The 18,760-nt window shown below is 48.0% G+C and overlaps 1 protein-coding gene across 2 annotated transcripts in view; it reads left to right on the top strand.

Moving 5' to 3' along the window:
* ZDHHC14 (zinc finger DHHC-type palmitoyltransferase 14) overlaps positions 1 to 18,760 on the top strand; it is a 276,340-nt gene that overhangs the window by 232,953 nt on the left and 24,627 nt on the right. For both annotated transcript variants that reach the window (XM_032651904.1, XM_032651903.1), the window contains exons 4-5: positions 3,368 to 3,505; positions 6,680 to 6,728. In XM_032651904.1, coding sequence (XP_032507795.1) covers positions 3,368 to 3,505; positions 6,680 to 6,728 — 187 coding nt within the window. The remainder of the gene's footprint in view (positions 1 to 3,367; positions 3,506 to 6,679; positions 6,729 to 18,760) is intronic.

The raw sequence follows: 18,760 nt of genomic DNA, 5'->3' as shown, positions 1-18,760 counted from the left end.
CAGATGGTACGGCTGCATGCGGCCACGTTGCCAGCTGTGGCCCGGGCCCAGGTGTTCTCCCTCCGGCCAGTCACTGCCTCACTCATCCCCAGGGAGCCACCCGTGTGCCCGCTGGCGCCCGGCGCTTGTCTGCTGTCCCTCCTGGAAACAGTAACACAGGCCTCCCTGTTCGCAGCGGCCTCGACGGCTCCGTAATGGAGCCAGTGAGGGCCGGGCGAGCGCCCCTCGCCCCGATCCTCTCCTCGACCCATCAGGGAGGGTGCTGTGTGCTGCCAGCATCGTCAGAGAACAGACTGGTTTTCTCGCTAAATTCGGTTTTCCTCTGTTAGAGGCTCATTCTTTGGTTCTGAGGAATATTCTGGATTGTGAAAATAGTGCCATCGCCAACGAGACAGGGAATTGCTGGAGGCCGTGGAGGGTTCGTTACGCCGCTGTTTCTCTTCTTAGTGGTCCCAGCGCTTGACACAGCGCGGGGCTCACGGGGACGCTCACCCCGGCTGGCGGGGCGTTTGGTGGGCGAGAGTTCTGGAAGCCCCTAGAACCGGGCCGGCCTGGCTGCCGTTAGCCGTGCGGCCTTGGGCAACGTGCTTGCTCACGGGACGTCGTCGTGGTAGCATGAGGGTTTATTCAGTCCTTGACAAACATTTATTAAAGGCTTAGTGGAGCTGGCAGGTAAAAGCAAGTAAAAATAAATCAGATGATTTTCCAGAAGGTGGATGAAGGCGGCGGCGGCCATTTGGGCGTCATCAGTGTAGAGTTGGCATTTGAACCCCGCGGGGGAGGAGATTACTGGGTGAGAGAGAGTTCGCAGAGAAGAGGCGCAGGCCCAGCCCGGGTGCAGCCCCTCTCCCGCCCCGACACCCCGGAAGTCAGGGAGGAGGGAGGTGGGTACCGGGGTCCGGGAGGCGGCCCTGGGCTCTGAGCTTCCTTCTTCCACAGAGATGCGCACCCAGCTCTCAGGCTCATTGACCAACGCGTGTACAACAATCACAAAGGAGAGCGTGAAAACCGTTACATGGAAGCATTTCTCCGCAAGCCTACGTCGTTAGTGGGAATTTCGTCAGCCAAGAAAAAGTTTTCAGTAAGACAAATTTCCCAATGGAAACTGCTTCCAGCTCAGGGCTGCCAGAGAGCCAGGTGTTCGCACCCATTCTGAGACAGCACTGGTTTTCTCCGAAGCCCCCCCAGACCCCGTGCCCAAGGGTCTCATGTGCCCCATCTGTTGCTTTCATTCCTTAGCAGCTCAGGAAAGCACGTTATCTCAGCTTAGCTAATAGTAAACTTTCTAAGCTAAAAATACAGCTACCACCTGCCCCCATAGAAATGATTACCGGGAGCCATAAAGACCTTGGTACTTGGCCTGGGGGGGGATCCGCAGTGTTAATTCTGCCTCCCAAGCCCTGATGTCTCCTCTGCTAGTGGGCGAGTCTCACTTTAATTAGGAGGCTCAGTCCACCACGTGCTTGGCATCTGGAGATCAGCTTTCACAGCTGGAACCAGAGGTGCCAACCTAACCTGGGCTTCCCCAGCCTCCACTTGTCATTCTCACTTTCCACAGGCGTGTGTTAAGAAAAGAGGTTTCTCGACAGCCTCAAAGTCTTTGGAAAATTCCGCTGATTCTGATTTCTTTTTTATTTTTGCCTGTTTCATGTAGACCTCTCCATTATACAGCCTGTGTAGATCAGTGACTTGGGGAAATGAGGTTGTTTTTGCGCAGGGATTAACTTTTCCAGCTGTGTGGGGTTGGTAACACATGTTAACGTGTCACTCACACAGACACGCCAATGGGAGTTGCTTTCCTTTGAATGTCAGCATCTTATAGGCCATCAGGTTGTCACCAGGCTGGTGAGCTCTGAAATGTCTCTCTGGCTGTCCTCTGCTCAGACTGGCTGCTGCTGGTTGATGTCATTTGCAGACAACGGTGGATCTTACAGTTCCTCTGCCACCACTGTCTCCAGGCGTCCTCGTGCCCTTTTCAAGAAATAAGCTTGCACTAGACATAAAATATGAGATGAGTGGTGTGTGATAGGTGACCAGAAAGAAAGGAAACACTGCCTTGCATAACTTTATGATGTTTTGTTTCCAGGGTCACACCTCACAGAGGCCTCTCTGTGTGTTTTCAAAGCACATGTAGACAGATAAGATGTGAAAATTGGGTAAAAGCTGAGCTTGGATAAGAGCCCAAGTGAAAAAGGGTGGCATTTTCCTCCCCGACCTGCGGCAGGCAGTCTGCTATGAGTGGGTGTGTTAGAACGACAGTCTCTATAGGCCTTCTGAATAGATCAGCTGAAGAGTAGAGAAGCACTTAGCTATTGCTTGCAAGGGGAAGAACAAATGTCCTGCAGACTTTGTGTGAAATCCCCAAGGTGAGGCGACACAGGTTTGGGATAACAGTATAAAAATGCCCAAAGCCAGTGCTCAGTCATTTACCAAGTGCTCAAGGCAGCCTGTGCGTTGGGAAGACAGAATCAGCCCCAAGAAAGACCTGGCCTCAATGCTAGTTCCACTGCCCCTGAGCTGTATGGTCCCTGCAGGCAGTCTCCCTTCTAGGCCTCAGTTTGCTCATCTGTAAAATAGGGCAGCAGCATCATTTTCCTCATAGGAATGTTTCGGGGCCAAATGTATTGATGTACCTGACATCTCTTGACAAACCTTAAAGCACCACGTACTGTTTTTTTTTAAATACTTTCCCAGATGGTATTTAACCCCACAAGACTATACAATATCCTTGTCTTACAGGTAAGGAAGCTGAGAATTGTGAACTAAAAGATCAGGTGTATTACATTATTTGAAGATCATAGATCATTTTTAAAATGCTATCAATTCTCCTACGACTATTGAAATAGCAGAGACATTTTTTAGAAAACGGCTATAACTGGGATGGGAGAACAAGAGACTGTCCCTCTGTCCTGTCCCAGGCTCCTAGTGGCCTCTGTCTTGGCCACTTACCATGAAAGATGGTCAATCAGTACCACACACCCATGAAAGACTGAGCCCCAGCCCAGCCCAGACCAGCCCAGCCCAGACCAGCAATTACCATCAAGAGTGTTGGTACCATCTTAAAGGAAGATTGTTCTGTGAACCAAAGAGCTTTTTCGTACAAAAGAGGGAAATCTTTGCTTTTCTATTGTAATGAGAATAGAATGCACACGTTTTGTTTTTTCAAAACAGCTAAGCCCTGTTGAAAGAATAATTATGTTCTTGAAATGTCTTAACGGTAAGCATTTCTCTGAGTGGTGAATTTGGAAGTACGTACATACAATGATACCATTTTGTTATATTATTAGAATATGGGGGGGAGCTCCCTCAAGTAAAAAGACATTTTATTAATTGATTTCCATTTTCTTTTTTCTGCCTCTCATTTCAGAACGATTTGATCACCATTGTCCCTGGGTAGGCAACTGTGTGGGGAAAAGAAACTACAGATTTTTTTATATGTTTATTTTATCTCTGTCTTTTCTGACAGTCTTTATATTTGCATTCGTTATCACCCACGTCATTCTTCGTAAGTATGCTGGCGAAATCAGATTACGTATGTAACCATTTGCCTGACTTTAGTTTTCTGATTTAATTTTGATTTAATATTTTGGTCATTCCGGGCTCTCTCTTTCTTCTCTTTCCCCTTCTCCCTAGCCCCCTCCTCGCTTCCAGCCTGCCTTTTGTTTCTCACCTCCCTCCCAGCCTTGTCACCCTGCCTCTCTCCCTCCCACCCCCCATCCCCATCCTTCCCACAGCAGCTGCCAGGGGCACCCCTGGATCAGACTCTTTCACTTAGAAGACCTTCTCCTTGATACATGGTCCCTATTCCACCCTCATGACTTCACTTTCTCTTCTGCTAATGGATCCCCGGGAAAAATTACTCCCATGTTTTCACAAAGGATAATGTGCTGTAATGATACCCATTGGACAACAGAAAAAACAACAACAACAAAACAACAAAAAAAAATTGAACAATTTTTTTTTAACGTGATATCTACTTAAGCAGGAATAGTCACCCTCCCTAAAAAAGAAAAAATGGGGATAAAGACTGAGCTTTCTTACACACATATCTATAAATGTTAAAGATGTATGTTTGATAAGATGTTTAATTACCTGCCAGAACATTGGCAAGCTACCCCTGGCATATGAAGGAAGCGACTTTATTAAAAATGAAGTGTAGATATACATGACTTTAATATATATTTGCCTGAGCAAATGGCATTTTTCATTACCCTTCCTAAGGTCATAATTTTGAATTTCTTCCATTTCCTGGCCTCTCACTTTCCTGTAATAGGGAGTGATGAGAAGGAAGCCACTTGGCTTTGACCTATAAACGTGAGCCTTAAACTTCCATTACAGTTCCATTAGCAACGTTAAAGACCAGCATGGCCTCTGTCCACATTCCTGAAGTACACCCACCCATTAGCAAGTACAGAGCCTCTCTCTGGAATGTTTCCGGAAGTATCTGGACACACACCTCACTTGCTTCCCTGCAGCAGTGCTGAAACCACAGTGTGCTAAGGCTGAACTTAGACACGCACATTCTCCCCGCTGCTCTCTTGGTGGGGTTTGTACGGGGGCTGGGGGAAGCGGAGGGTATGGAAAGTTTAACATTAGTTCTTTTTAAATATTGGTCAATTTTGGACATGAATGGCCTATCCCAAATTTTCTTAGGCATTTAAAATCCTTGTTCCCATTCTTTCTGACTGAAGTCCTTTTATCTGAATGTGACACAAATTTGTAATACGTGATTGAGAGCCATAACTTGGTGGGATGGGGAGAAGAGGATTAACGTTGATTAGAGACCCCTTCCACACCACCTGGGAAGGATGCCGCAGCTCTGCCGAGGCACCTGTTCTATTTTCAGAGTCTCAAAACGGCAAAAGTGTAACTAGGGTCCTGTGTATGTGTTAATAGACTGTAGAAGAAGACAGAAGTACTGATACTCCAGCATATTTATGGCACTGAAAAATAGTCTTTAACATCTTATATCTTAAATATATATGTATATTTAACATTACATCTTATAGCATCTTTAGCGACTTCAAAATGCCTATCTACCTATCTGTCTATAGTCACATTCATTTTTGGCCTTGCCCCTACATTCCGGATATCAAGCAGTTTTCACTTGCTCAGCCTCGCACATAAGCTCTGGGAACACAAACACACGCGCACACACGCACACGCACACACAGAGGCACACACAGCGACGCCTGCCACCACAGTGGCATTTTTCATCTCCTCTAAAGTTTTACTCACCCTGGTTTCGGCAAAATGGAGCTTGTTGTAGTTTATGCTGATGTACCGGTAATCCGGTCTTCCACAAAATAGCATTCTGAACTTACCTGCCTGCAAGTGACCCGACTGTTTCGGACGGAAGCAGATAAAGGTTTTCCTCTCCCCTGCTTCTGCATCCTCACTACAGCCCCCACTGAACAAGCCCGCCTGACCCCCCATTTGCTCTCGGGAAGGGCAAGAGGTTTTACGAGGCTCCGTGATCCCTCTAAGATTCTGGAAGCCTTGGCAAAGGCAGAGAGCAGCGGGGGGACTGTCCCCTGAGTCCTCCCTGCTGGGAAGCGGGCTCTGAGAGGGGACACAGGACAGCGAGGGGTGGCTGGGGAGGAAGCCCGCGGTCACAGAGATGGCTGGGAAGGTGACATCTGGAAGCAGAGTCTGGGAAAGCGATGCAATTTGGGTTCAGTAGGGAAAGAGAAATCATTTCTTTTCGTCCCTCCTTTTGCCTCAAGATTATGTCTGCTCTAAGATCTGTCCACGTGCTGGCTTCACCCTCCTGGCCTAGCAGGGATGGAAAAGAACACCCTTCCTCGTTAGCTCTCCCACCGGTTGGCATCCTAGCAAACGGTACATCCTCGTGCTCCCGCGGTGGCCAGTGGGCACAGAGGGGATGGGAGCTCGAGGACCAGCAGACAAGGCCACGGAATGCTCTAGAACCGGTCCCATGGCATCCGTCCTCCCTGCTTATCTCACAGCCATCCCAGGGCCAGATTATGTCCCCAGAACACGTGGACCCAGCCTCGCCACCCCAAGGTGGGACCACCAAGAGCTCCTCCATGGGGGCTTTTCTTTTTAAAAAGCGTTTAACACCAATACATAAAATACAAATCGCTTCCTGTCAGATGCATCTTTACTCAGGCCCTGAAGAAATGTTTTCTTGTGCAGACAGTACATATTAATATGTCTCAAACCCAGAAGGAATCAGTCATAAACTTCAGCTTTGTGAGTTTGTTTACTCTGGGATGCAGAGAAAGACATCTTTTATGCGTAGCCTGGTTTACAAGATGCCCAGGGTCAAAAGTTAACAAACTTTGGGAAAACAGTGTTTCATAAAAGAAGAGAAAAAAATAGCATACAGTATTCTGTTTTCCCATTAAAAGGAGGAAAACAAAGGAGTAATCAGAACTATAACTTACGGGAAAGTATGCAGACATCCATCTGCTTTTATTGAAGAAATATCCTGCAGATGTTGGCTCTGCTTATGAATCTGCCACTTTCTCGTTGAATAACTTCAGTGGAATCTCAGTCTCTGATCAGTGCACTGGGTTCTACAGAACGACAAAATGTAATTATTCAATTGCTCTTTAGACACCCATTATTTTTAGGTAGATGAGAGAGCTTTCAGCCTGAAGGCTGTTTTCTGGAGGTGATGTTTGAATACTAAATTCTGCTTTCATTCCCACAGGTTCACAGCAAGCAGGATTCCTAAATGCTCTTAAGGACAGTCCTGCAAGATATCCTTTCCGGCTGTTGTTTTTTACAATGCTAACGTGTTAAGTATTGGACTGGCCGTCTACTCAATAACCTCTTCATCTGGTGCCTTGGCTTTCTTTCCTTTTCATAAACCGTGTTCCCTTTTCTTCTGTAAAGTATCCAAAGAACTCCCGAATACTCACTTGTGTGAGTAACAGCCTCTGAATGCTTGAACGTCCAAGTGACTCATTTAGCCTTGTTTAAATTGAAGTGCTCTTTCACTAGAAAACTAAGTGTGAATTCTTGCCCACCCCCAGAAACCCACACGGATTTGCGTTACATCAGGTTGGTCTGGGGAGAAGTCAGGCTGAGTTCCAGCTGACTACATTTTGATCAGTGGGTGGTCCCACTGAATATTTACAGACGCCCCTGTGTGGGTCCCGTCTTGGTGCAGTCACCACATGGGGATCCTCAGACCCTCTGTGTTCATGGGCAGCACAGAATTTTGGCGGCTACTACAGATTCTGTAGTCAGCTGCTAATCTCTTAAAACGGGGACAGGGACAGATGAAGATGTACAGAGGCTCTTGGAGAGTACATTTCACAGGTATGTCCTGTCTTCTGTTAATGATCTGGGAAGCTAGAGTTAGCTAGAAGTTGGCCAGAAGGAAAGGTTGTGCTGGGAATGAAATTCTCAGCATCGGTGGCTGCCAAAAGCAGGTCCCATGGGAAATGCCTCCTTCGTTTCCCTCCCCAACCCTGCCAGGGGTAACCATCCTCCACCATCATCGCTTCTCTGTGTCCTTCGGTTTTCAAGGCGTGTTGCTTTGGCATAGCTTACAGCCAAGCCTTGTCTTTTCTTCCCTGAAGAAGAGGCTCGTCTAAGTCTTTCAGGAAATCAGTTCCATCATGAAAACATGCTAGTCTTGTTAAGTTTTATGAATGCAGCTCAGAACCGGCACTGAGGTCTGGGCTGCCAGCTGGAATGCTTTCTGAAGCCTCAAGAGTGTGGCAGGCTTAGCCATCTCCCCTCCCCGGTCCCAGGCACCTGTGCCTTTCCTGAGGCCATGGGCCCGTGCTGGACGATGTGTGGCAATGTACGCGACGGGCAGCTCTGCCAGAACGTCCTCTAGAGCACGCGTCTGCTTGTGCACCTGGCTTGGCTGTGCTTATAGTCTGTGTAATCAATAGCATTGCGCTCCCCAGTAAGGGGAGTAGACAGACGCTGCTGAGAGAAGGAGCGACAGTGTGTTTCAGCAGTGTGCAAACTGTGCTGTTCGTGTGGAAAGCGGACGAAGGAGAGAAATGCTCTTACTTGGTTCAGAGCAAATGTTAACTTATCTTCCCTTGAAATATCATTCTCAGGTAGAGGTAAAGAGTTTCTCCTGGGCTTCCCTGGTGGCGCAGTGGTTGAGAGTCCGCCTGCCGATGCAGGGGACACGGGTTCGTGCCCCGGTCCGGGAAGATCCCACATGCCGCGGAGCGGCTGGGCCCGTGAGCCGTGGCCGCTGAGCCTGCGCGTCCGGAGCCTGTGCTCCATGGCGGGAGAGGCCGCAACAGTGAGAGGCCCGCGTAGTTTCTCCTATGGCGCGGTTCTTGAAAGCTCCTAAGAATCTCAGCCACTGCCTTTCCAAACAGTGCTGCCATATCCAGGGCTGAGCCTCTCAACAAACAGCCAGGCATTTTTCCCTTTTACAGGTGTTACCCAGGCATGTCCTCCACATTCAGAAGCTTGGCAGCTGCAGCTGTGGCAACACAACCTGCTCTGAGCGCATGTCAGGCCCCTTACAGCCTCCAGACACGGCTGCAGGGCACCCTGGCACATCCGGGCCAGGGCCTTCCCCAGCACTGCTCTGGCACGTGCCGGCTCTATTAGCTTCCTGTGGCTGTCGTAACAAATAGCCACAAAAAACGAGGCTTAAAGCAACATACATTTATTATCACCCGGTTCTGTAGGTCAGAAGTCCAGTAGGCTCGGCTGATTTCTTCGCTGGGTCCCAGGCTGAAACCAAGGTGTCGCCAGCCTGGATTCTTATCTGAAGTCTCAGGGGAGTATCCCCTTCCGGCTCATTCAGGTAGTTGACTAAACTCATGGGGTGTAGGGCTGAGGGCCCCTCTACTTGCTCCGTTCCCTGACTCCTCCCTTTCTCTTCAAGGCCAGCAACAGGGGATCAAATCCCTCTCAGGCTCTGAGTCCCCCCTGCCTCTAACGCTCATCTCTCTGCCCTCGGCCAGAAAGCCTCTCTGCTTTTGAAGAGTGGCCGCATCCAGACCATTCAGGAAAATCTCCCCATCTCAAGACCAATGACCTTCAATCTACAGACTCCCCTTTGCCATGTGGATAATGTATTCACAGCTGCTAGGGATTAGGGCATCTTTGGGGAGGCCATTGTCCTGTCAACCCCACAGGCCTTCAGGTAGGATGTACCCAGGAATCAGGCACTGAGGTGCAGGTGGGTTTGAGAGGATCTCTCTCTGAACCCATCCAGGAAGCTCACTAGACGTCACCAGGTCACTTCTTGAGTTGACTGTGAATTCCCTCCCTTCCCTTTCTGCCCTTTCTGTTAATCTAGGAGAGAGGGGATGGGAGACAAAAATGGATGGGCTTTAAAATATATGTGTATATATAATATATATACACATACACATAAATATACATATACATATATATGTATATGTGTGTATGTGTATATATACATACATGTATGCACATATATGTATATATGTGTGTGTGTATACATACACATATAGAAGAATACATGCACACACACATATATCTCCTGCCCTGAGTTCAGGTTGAAAATGCTAACAGAATGCCCCATGAGGTCCTTGTTGAATTAGCCAACCCTTCACAATTTAATAGATGAAGTTATTATCTAACTTCACTCCTGCTGACTGGGTCCCCACTTAGTTTTGTGGCACCTCCTGATCCAGTGTCAGGCTGGGCTCCTGCCTGGAAAAAGGTGACCTAAAGCTGAAGCCAAAATATCCCGAGGAGCTGCCCAGCAACATAGAGACCCTCTGATAAAACCACTCCATTTCTCTCTCGGAAAAAAGCAGAACCAAGAGCAAGGTGCGGGAGGAACGTGAAGAAAAGCTGCCGATAGGGAGGGAGGAGCGACGCTCCCAACCCGGATCTTCTTTATTTTTTTTTGGAAGTAGTGGAGAATTTCAGGAATGCCAGACACACCTGTAGGAAAGCAAAGTGCTGGGGGTTTTTTTGTTGTTGTTGTTTTTTGCGGTATGCGGGCCTCTCACTGTTGTGGCCTCTCCCGTTGCGGAGCACAGGCTCCGGACGCGCAGGCTCAGCGGCCATGGCTCACGGGCCCAGCCGCTCCGCCGCATGTGGGATCTTCCCGGACCGGGGCACGAACCCGTGTCCCCTGCATCGGCAGGCGGACTCTCAACCACTGCGCCACCAGGGAAGCCCAGTGCTGGGTTTTTAATTACAAAGCACAGAAACATTTTGTGTGTGCCTCTCCCCAGTCAATGGTGTGAAGACCTAAGGCAGTCTGTTCTGGCCATGTGTTTTCTGTTTAAATACATGCTTTGGGGAAGATGCCCTCTTATTGAGTGAGTCTATTAAGAAGTGCTGAGTTCTGATGCTTTATCATAAATTCATATTCCAGAAGAAAAAGTATGCTTTAGTTTCTACTGGGTTGTGATATATTTTTGAAACAATGAGTTCTGGTTACAAGGGATAACATATGCGTGATAAGTAAGGTTGGGTCCCATCAGGCTGCTATTTCTGGCTCCTGCTTTTCCTCTGGACGCCTGTGTGGCTTTGGAGGCTCCATGGAGATAGCCGGGTGGAAACTTCTAAGGGGTGGCTTTTAGCTCCCGAGATAGGTGCGCTAACCACGGGGGCTGCTCAGGAATGGTATGGCCTGGGGAGGACAGGTCACAGGGACAGTGGCACTCCGAAAGAGGATGCATCCTGCTGGTCAGGATGGTAGGAGATTCTAGCATCAGATAAATATTAAACTCGGTAGCTCTAAGCTCCCTTGCGCTGCTGAGGCCCTAAGAGTTTGGGAGTCGCTTTTGAGGTGGTCGATTTATGATGGATGAGACTGATGTGTGACGTTTCACACTCACAGGAGCCATCCTCTGATGATGGCAGTGCTGCCCACGGCTCGTCCGCTCCGGACCTGCAGTCTGTGCAAGAATCTGCAAAGTACCAAGTTCTTAAAACAAGAGGAGGTTTTCTGGCTGAATTGCCCAAGCCCAGGAAAGTCCAGGGCAGCCTTTGCAAGTGACCCCTGCGGAGTGTTCTCGAGCAAGAAAATATATTTAAAATGCTTCAGTAGCCTCCAATCTGATCTCCTGACAATAATACAAAAATATTTTGATGACAAATGGGGGCACAGGCAAAGGTTTCTCACCGTGGATTTAATCTGCAAAATATCCAACTCAAAAAGGTGTTGTTGATGAAATGAGAGAGATTAGAAACAAAAATGCCTAATTAGCCAGGACTCCTTATCAGAAATACTGCCATGAATGATGGGAACATTGCTAAAGTAAAAAGCTCTTCATCAGGCCCACATGCAACCAGCAGGACTTTATAGGAGAAAGGCATCAACCAGCTCATTCAGGAAGTGAGCCAGGTGTCCAGGGGATGGTGTCTAGTTCCAGCGTGGAAGAATTTGAGGAGGATTGAGTGTTAGCTCTTCTCTAAATGTTTGATACAATTCGCCTGTGACCAGCCATCTGGTCCTGGACTTCTGTTTGTTGGAAGATTTTTAATCACAGTTTCAATTTCATTAATTGTGATTGGTCTGTTCATATTTTCTATGTCTTCCTGGTTCAGTCTTAGAAGGTTGTACCTTTCTAAGAATTTGTCCATTTCTCCCAGGTTGTCCATTTCATTGGCATAGAGCTGCTTGTAGTAGTCTCTCATGATCTTTTGTATTCCTGCGGTGTCGGTTAGAACTTCTTTTTCGTTTCTAATTTTATTGATCTGAGTCCTCTCCCTTTTGTTCTTGATGAGTCTGGCTAAAGGGTTATCAATTTTGTTTATCTTCTCAAAGAACCAGCTTTTAGCTTCATTGATCTTTGCCATTGTTTTCTTCATTTCTATTTCTTTTATTTCTGCTCTGATCTTTTTTTTTTTTTTTTTTTTTTTTTGCGGTACGCGGGCTCTCACTGTTGTGGCCTCTCCCATCGTGGAGAACAGGCTCCAGACGCGCAGGCTCAGCGGCCATGGCTCATGGGCCCAGCCGCTCTGCGGCATGTGGGATCTTCCCAGACCGGGGCACGAACCTGTGTCCCCTGAATCAGCAGGCGGATCCTCAACCACTGCGCCACCAGGGAAGCCCTCTGCCCTGATCTTTATGATGTCTTCCCTTCTACTGACTTTCCGGGAGGAGGTGGGAAGGAGACACAGGTGAGAAGGAGCGGGCAGGGGCGGCGGGAAACGTCATAATTGGCTGTGGGTAGAACGACTAGCTCTGGCTCACTTGTGGGCACTGAGCAGGCCCTTCCTGGGCTGTGGTGGGGAAGAGGAAGGACGTTCGACCACCAGGGTCACCCTTGGCAAGAGCACGTCCAGCCTCAGAGCCCCTGGACCATCCTTCATCCTCTTCTTCCTGCCCCCTCTCCACCTCCCGTTTCCTGGGCTGGCTCCCCGTGACTGTGGCCATTTCTTTCCTTTCATCTCTGCATCAGAGAAGCACGGGCAGCGGGGTGCGGGCTTCTGGGGTTCAGTGAGAAGTGGGGTGGCTGCCCGGGCTTTCAAAGGCCCCCCTGGCCTTCCCCGGGGAAAGAGACAAAAGGAGAATCTTCTCCAAAAAGGGTGGCACTGGGTCTTCAGTCCACCCAGCCAGGCAGGTCCAAAGAAGGAGGTCCACTCAGCCTCTGCTTCCTTCAAAATCATTATACTGAATGCCCACCACCTGCCCAAAACGTGCCAGGGTTACAAAGTCTAGAACGATCCGTCAGCCTTGAGCTTCAAAGCACATCAACCAGAGGCCAGAGGAGCAATGAAGGACGGGGTGACTCACTCTTCTCAACGAGCATCTGTGGATGCCAGGATCTGAGCTCTGACTCTGGTTCCTACAAGCAGAATAAGTCTTAAGTGACATAAAAATGCCATAGCATGCACTGGAGGTAGGAGTAGGGTCCAAAAGGAGGCTGCATCTCCTGCAGGGAAGTCAGGAGGCTTCCACAGGCGGCAGGTGGCATTTGAACAGGGCCTGGAAAGGTGGAGTTCTAACAGGGACACGGAGGGGAGAGGCGTGGCGGGTGTGTATGGTGTGTAGGGGAGAGCAGGCCGTCTGGAGGGCTGGAGCCAGGCTTGTGTTCACTCTTTCACTCTGCAAGGTTAGCAGGGTGGGCGCTGGGAGCCCTAATGTTGTCAGCACCCGGATACTCTTACAGACACACACACACACACACACACACACACACACACACACACACACACACACGGTGGGGATGGGGGAGGGTGCTGTGATGGCTGAGCCCTGACTGGGGCTGGAGGTCACGACCAATCGCCCCCAGGAAGCAGTTCCCAACAGCACTGAATACCAGTGAAAGAGCGAGGGGCCTTCTCCCCCTGGACACCGGGGAACCAGCCATGATTTTTGGCAGGTGAATGACATAATCAAGCTGCTTTTCGTTCTTGTTTTGTTTTTAAGCATACTCATTGTGTTATGGAACACAATGGAGTGAGGTAGTGAGGAGATGTTTGCAAAGGAAGGACCCCGAAATTGAAATCGGTGACAAGGGGACAGATCTGCGGGGAGATCTGCAGTCAGATAGGACCCGGGAGGAGAGGGGGAGGAAGGGGGGTCCGAAACCTAGGTGACCCGGGGAAAGGGGCACAGCAGAAAAGGGAGACAGCTAGCATTGGTTTGGGGAGAAATGAGCTTGATCTGAGCTACATTTACAAACAGAATCTAGGAGGTCGCACATGGAACCTCCACGTCAGCCTGGACTGTCTTTAGGGTCCTCTGTGGTTATTGTGTGAAATATGGAAGCAGGAAAAAAACCGGGAGCCTGAAGTGAAATGTTCCAGCCTCTTAGGAAATGTCACTGGTCACACAGAGTCAGGGAAGCCACATGGCCGGGCCCGCCTCGCAGACTTCTGGGGTTCAGGGAGCTGAAGCCCCTCAGGAACAGGGCCAGCAGGGGGAGGGACGCCTGCCCACTAACGGTCACTGCAGTGTAGCAGCATTAACGTCCATTTCAAAGGGTTACACTCATCTCTAATTATGGCATCGTTTAGCTCTCCCAGAACGAGAAGGACGACTGGTACCTCAAACGGTCACCGATTCTACATGGTGGAGGCTTTTGGCAGAACGCCTTTTTTGCCCCCAGTTTGCGCTTATTTCAAGGCACCGTCGACAGGCACCCCCAGCCTCGTGGGCATCGTTCTGTTTTAGTGGAATTTGGTAGAAGGCTTGGAGTCAGCCCGGGTGCTGTCAGAAAGGGGGCACTGGGGGCCGATGGAAAATCCATGGGGGCAGGACAGGCCTTCACTAGCCCAGCTTTCAAGGCCTGTCCATCCTGGTGTCCGCTGGTGCTCAGGGAGCCCCCAGGAAACAGGTGGGACAAGTGCCCGAGGTCTCACAGCAGGACCTCACCGAGAGGTTAAGTGACCCCGATTCACGCTCAATGACGCACTGACGTTTCCAGAGCTAGAACCCAACCCCTCCACCCAGGGAATCGAGAGTCTTCCCCGCTGCCCCTGGCCAGGTGGGTTGCGGGAGTTCTGTGAAGAAAAAGCATAGGTTAGATCTCAGAAGATCACAGAGTGGGAGAGGAGGTTTTTGGTTTTTAAAATCACCCAAGTGATACGAGAACGTATTCTCATGGTAACAAATTTCAAATAGAAACGTCGGGGTAAAAAGGAAGCGTTGCTCTTGACTCGTCATCGTTCTGTAGGAGTTCTTGTCGGGTTTTGTGAGTCTTTACAGACGATCCTCTCAGAGTTTAAATACATACATGTGTGCGTGTGTGTACACACACACGCACACATGTACAGTTGGGGGGGCTGCTTTACCTAAAGGGATCATACCTGCTCTTTGGATTGTTCTACAATTTGATTTTTAGATATTTCCTGAAGACGTTTCCGTGTCAACACATAGATGTACATCATCCTCTTTTCAACTGTTTTAAAGAATTCCAGAGTATAGATGAACCATAGTGTATTCTTCTATTGATGGATATCTAGACTTCTTTTATTACTGCTCAGAAACTGAGGTAGTGGACTTTCTTGTGTGTCTCTCTTTGTGTACAAGTGTAAGCATTTCTCTAGGATTGACAACTAGATGTGGAGTCACTGAGTTAAAAGCTAAGTGTAGTTTAAATATAATGTACCATATTGTCCCCTAAAGATATTATACCAATTCCTGCTCCATTTCTCCCCACCTTCATCCACACTGGAGTTGTCAGTGCTGTGATTTTTGCTGATTTGATGGGGAGAAAAATCGGTTTTAATTTCCATTTTCTGGACGATATTCAGTTTGCACGTATTTTCGTGACTGTTAGCCTTGTTTTTTCTCACCTCAATGTGCCAGTTCAAACTCTTTGTCCATTTTTCAATTGGGCTGTTTCTTCTTTTCCTATTAGCATGTTCTTTATATAGTCTTAATAATAATCTTATAACTATCTTTTTCCAATATTTTTCTCCCAACCTATCACTTACCTTTTAACTTGACCTTTTTATACAAAAAAGTGTAATTTATTAACAAATTCAATCTGTAAATCTCATCCTACATGGCTCCTAGGTTTTGTGCCGTACATCCTCACCCCGAAATGATGCAAATATTTCCTTTATTTTCTTCTAATACCTTTCTATGTTGTTTCTTAAGTTTGGCGCAGTAATTGATCTGTAATAGAATTTTGTGTGTGGGTTGTGAGCTAAAGTTCTAACTTCATTTTTCCCAAATGTTTAGTGAAGTGTCCCGATACCACTTACTAATCTATTCTGGCAGTTCTCAAACTTTTTGGTCTCAGAACTCTTTTGCAGTCTTAAAAATTATTGAGGGGCTTCCCTGGTGGCGCAGTGGTTGGGAGTCCCCCTGCCGATGTGGGGGACGTGGGTTCGTGCACCGGTCTGGGAGGATCCCGCATGCCGCGGAGCGGCTGGGCCCGTGAGCCATGGCCGCTGAGCCTGCGCGTCCGGAGCCTGTGCTCCGCAACGGGAGAGTCCACAACAGTGAGAGGCCCACGTACCGCAAAAACAAACAAACAAACAAACAAAAATTATTGAGGACCCCAGAGAGCCTCTGTTCATGTAGATTATATCTATTTCTATATACCGTGTTTAAAATTAAAACTGAGAAATGTTTAAAACACAAGAATGCATAAGAGTGAATGAGGACATCATCTCGCATCACACAGCCTCCAGAAGAAGCCACCACGTGGTAGGATGAGAGTGAAGCTGGGAAATAATGTTTTGGTGATGATAGGAAAATAGTTCTGACCTGTAGGATACCCTGCAAGGATCTTGGGGACCCTAAGGTTCCACAGGCCACACTTTGAGAACCACCGGTCTATTCCTTCACCACTGATTTGAAATGCCTTCTTTACCCCACATGCCCACGGCCTATTTAGACTGTTCTCACCTTGTTTTGTTTACAAGAAAAGTCTTCTCCTGCTCCTGCCTCCCTGATGTTGTTTTTCAAAATTCCTCACCTGTTCTTATACATTTCCTCTTCCTGATGAATTTGAGAGTCCTTTTGTCAAATTCCATTTTAAAAATTCCAGTTGGAATTTTGATTGGAGTTCTAGTGACTTCATAGGTTTAATTTGGGACAACTACACACCTCTATCTCCCAGTACATAAGCATTTAGGAGAAAGGATTTGAGAGACTGAAGGATGATGGTCCCATGATCCAGTCTGAAAGGTCCCAGAAACTTGATTTTCAAAGTGTCCTGTCATGTAAATCATCGGGAAGTCAGCAGCCTCCACCCCAGACACAGTGGTGGACCCTCTAATGACAGGGGCACAAGCTGTAGTTTCTTATCTCCGTCTAAGGATTATAGGGTCATCTAATGATGAGGAAAATATACTGATAAGTTCCCGAACCTAAATATCTAAAAGCATTAAATGCTGATTTAGACCCTCAATCTAGAGGACAAAGGGTCTATCACTGAGATCTGCCCTTCCATCAAAGCTCTTCCTGTAAGTGAGCATTGCCTATCTTACTGTAACTTTTAGGGGGAAGAAAAAGAAAGAAAGAGAGATGATTACCAACAACATCTGTTTCTTATATTTTCAACGTCAGAACCCCAGACAGAGACCTAAAGCAGAATACGATGCAGGAGGACCCAGGGGTGCCTGGCTGGTGCCCACAGAGAAAGGCCCCTCAGCACCATGCGGTGTGACCAGCACCCTGGCCACATACGCCCAGTGCTCAGAGCGGAAAGCACCCGAGCCAGAGCCTTGGACTTTGGCATTCCCTGGCCATTCTGGAATCTGGGAATTTTGGTCAACGAGGAAACCCACATGAAATACAGACTTTTTAAAATAAACTGTAATCTAGATTTGGCACTTGGCAAAAAAGTCTGTCGCCAGCCTGATTGCTGGAATGTGGGGAGATGGGTGATGACATATTAACAGAGACAAGTTCTTCACCCAGGGGTGACTCTAAGGCCGTGGGACTGATGAACAAGGTTGCATGTCACGGGCAGCCTCAGCCTTGCCGTTGTGAGCTTTGAGGCTCCAAAGTTAGGCCTGTCATGTGACACTCCGTAGCTTGGAGCCTTGGGAAGGGTTCTTTCTGTCCTAGAAGTCTGCAGACCAAGTTCCAGTTCTATTCTGCCATGAAGTACGATGTGAGTTTTTATAAGTGGCTTGACTACTCTGGGCCTTAGCCCTTCATTTTACATAAAATTTTACCTATTTGTAAAATGAAGGGATTAGAATAAATCAGGACATTTTAACTTAGGGTCTATGTGTATCCATGCAGAGGCATCAGGGGCGTTTTTAAGCCTCCTGAAATTATAAGGAAAAAAATGTGTTTATGTGCATTTTTTCTGAGAAAAGCATAGGAACCCAATAAGGTTAAAAACCTTTGGTTCCTTACCTCTCACCTTTTACGATTCTCCAAATACTGAGGTGCCCTCACCATTCTGCCCAATACTATTTCCATGTCCCTGCAAGGTCGTCTCCCCTTGCTTACCTTCCCACAGGCAAGCAGACCCCTGTACCCTGAGGATGGGAAGCTTACCTTCCCCCACCGTCTGCTGTCCGGAGTGCCAGGCCAGGTGCCTAGAAAGGCACAGAGCAGGCACTTCTGGGATTGCGTGGAAACCCAAGGGAGGGGCGCCTGCCCGCCGGCATTTTTCAGTCTTTTTCAATTCCATAGTCATCGAGCGAGTACCTCAGTGTGCAGCATTTTGAGCTAGCGGCTGCAGGGAATCTAAAGCCATACTCTTGGCCACAGAAGGGGCTCCCTTTCTTTTTGGGGGGCTGGGGAGGAGACATGGAGGCTGGCAGTGGTAATGGCTGTGATGTGGAACCCATCTCTGATGCAATAACATCCAGCTGCTTACTAAATTGGCTCCTACTGGAGTTGGCCTGTTTCCACTCATGTCTCTTTTTAAAAAAAAAAATCAGTAAGTGGGTTTTGATACATTGAAAAGAAATTTATGAAAAGAAATTTATGTTTCTGAACTTACTATGGCATAGATATTTTCAACGTCAAGCTATCGGGTCAGTGAGAAGATGTGTTGTTCAGATATTCGTACCTCTGTCTGAGAGTGAATTTCAAGGGGATGGACTCCTTAAGGTGCCATAGGTTCAAGAAACCCTGACAAGGAGGGTCCCGATCTCCCCCAGCAGAGGTTGGGGTCAGCCTAGAGCCACGTGTCCCTTAGCAAGAATTCAGAAAGGAATCGGCCCATGGCTTGTCTGTCCTACTGGCAGAGCCAGACTTCCAAGCTTCAAATCCCTGCTCTGCTATTTCTTAAACAAATTACTTAACTGCTTCCTGCCTCGGTTTCCCTGTTGGTTAAGTGGGAATCACACTTCTCACTGGTTGCTCTGAGGATTAAGTGAATTAATCCACATGAAGCTCTTGTTTTGTTTTGTTTGAATTTTATTTTATTTTTTTTATACAGCAGGT

The sequence above is a fragment of the Phocoena sinus genome, chromosome 12 (assembly GCF_008692025.1).
Source record: "Phocoena sinus isolate mPhoSin1 chromosome 12, mPhoSin1.pri, whole genome shotgun sequence".
NCBI lineage: Eukaryota > Metazoa > Chordata > Mammalia > Artiodactyla > Phocoenidae > Phocoena > Phocoena sinus.
The sequence above is the reverse complement of the archived record's forward strand: the minus strand, read 5'-3'. Positions and strand labels throughout refer to the sequence as shown.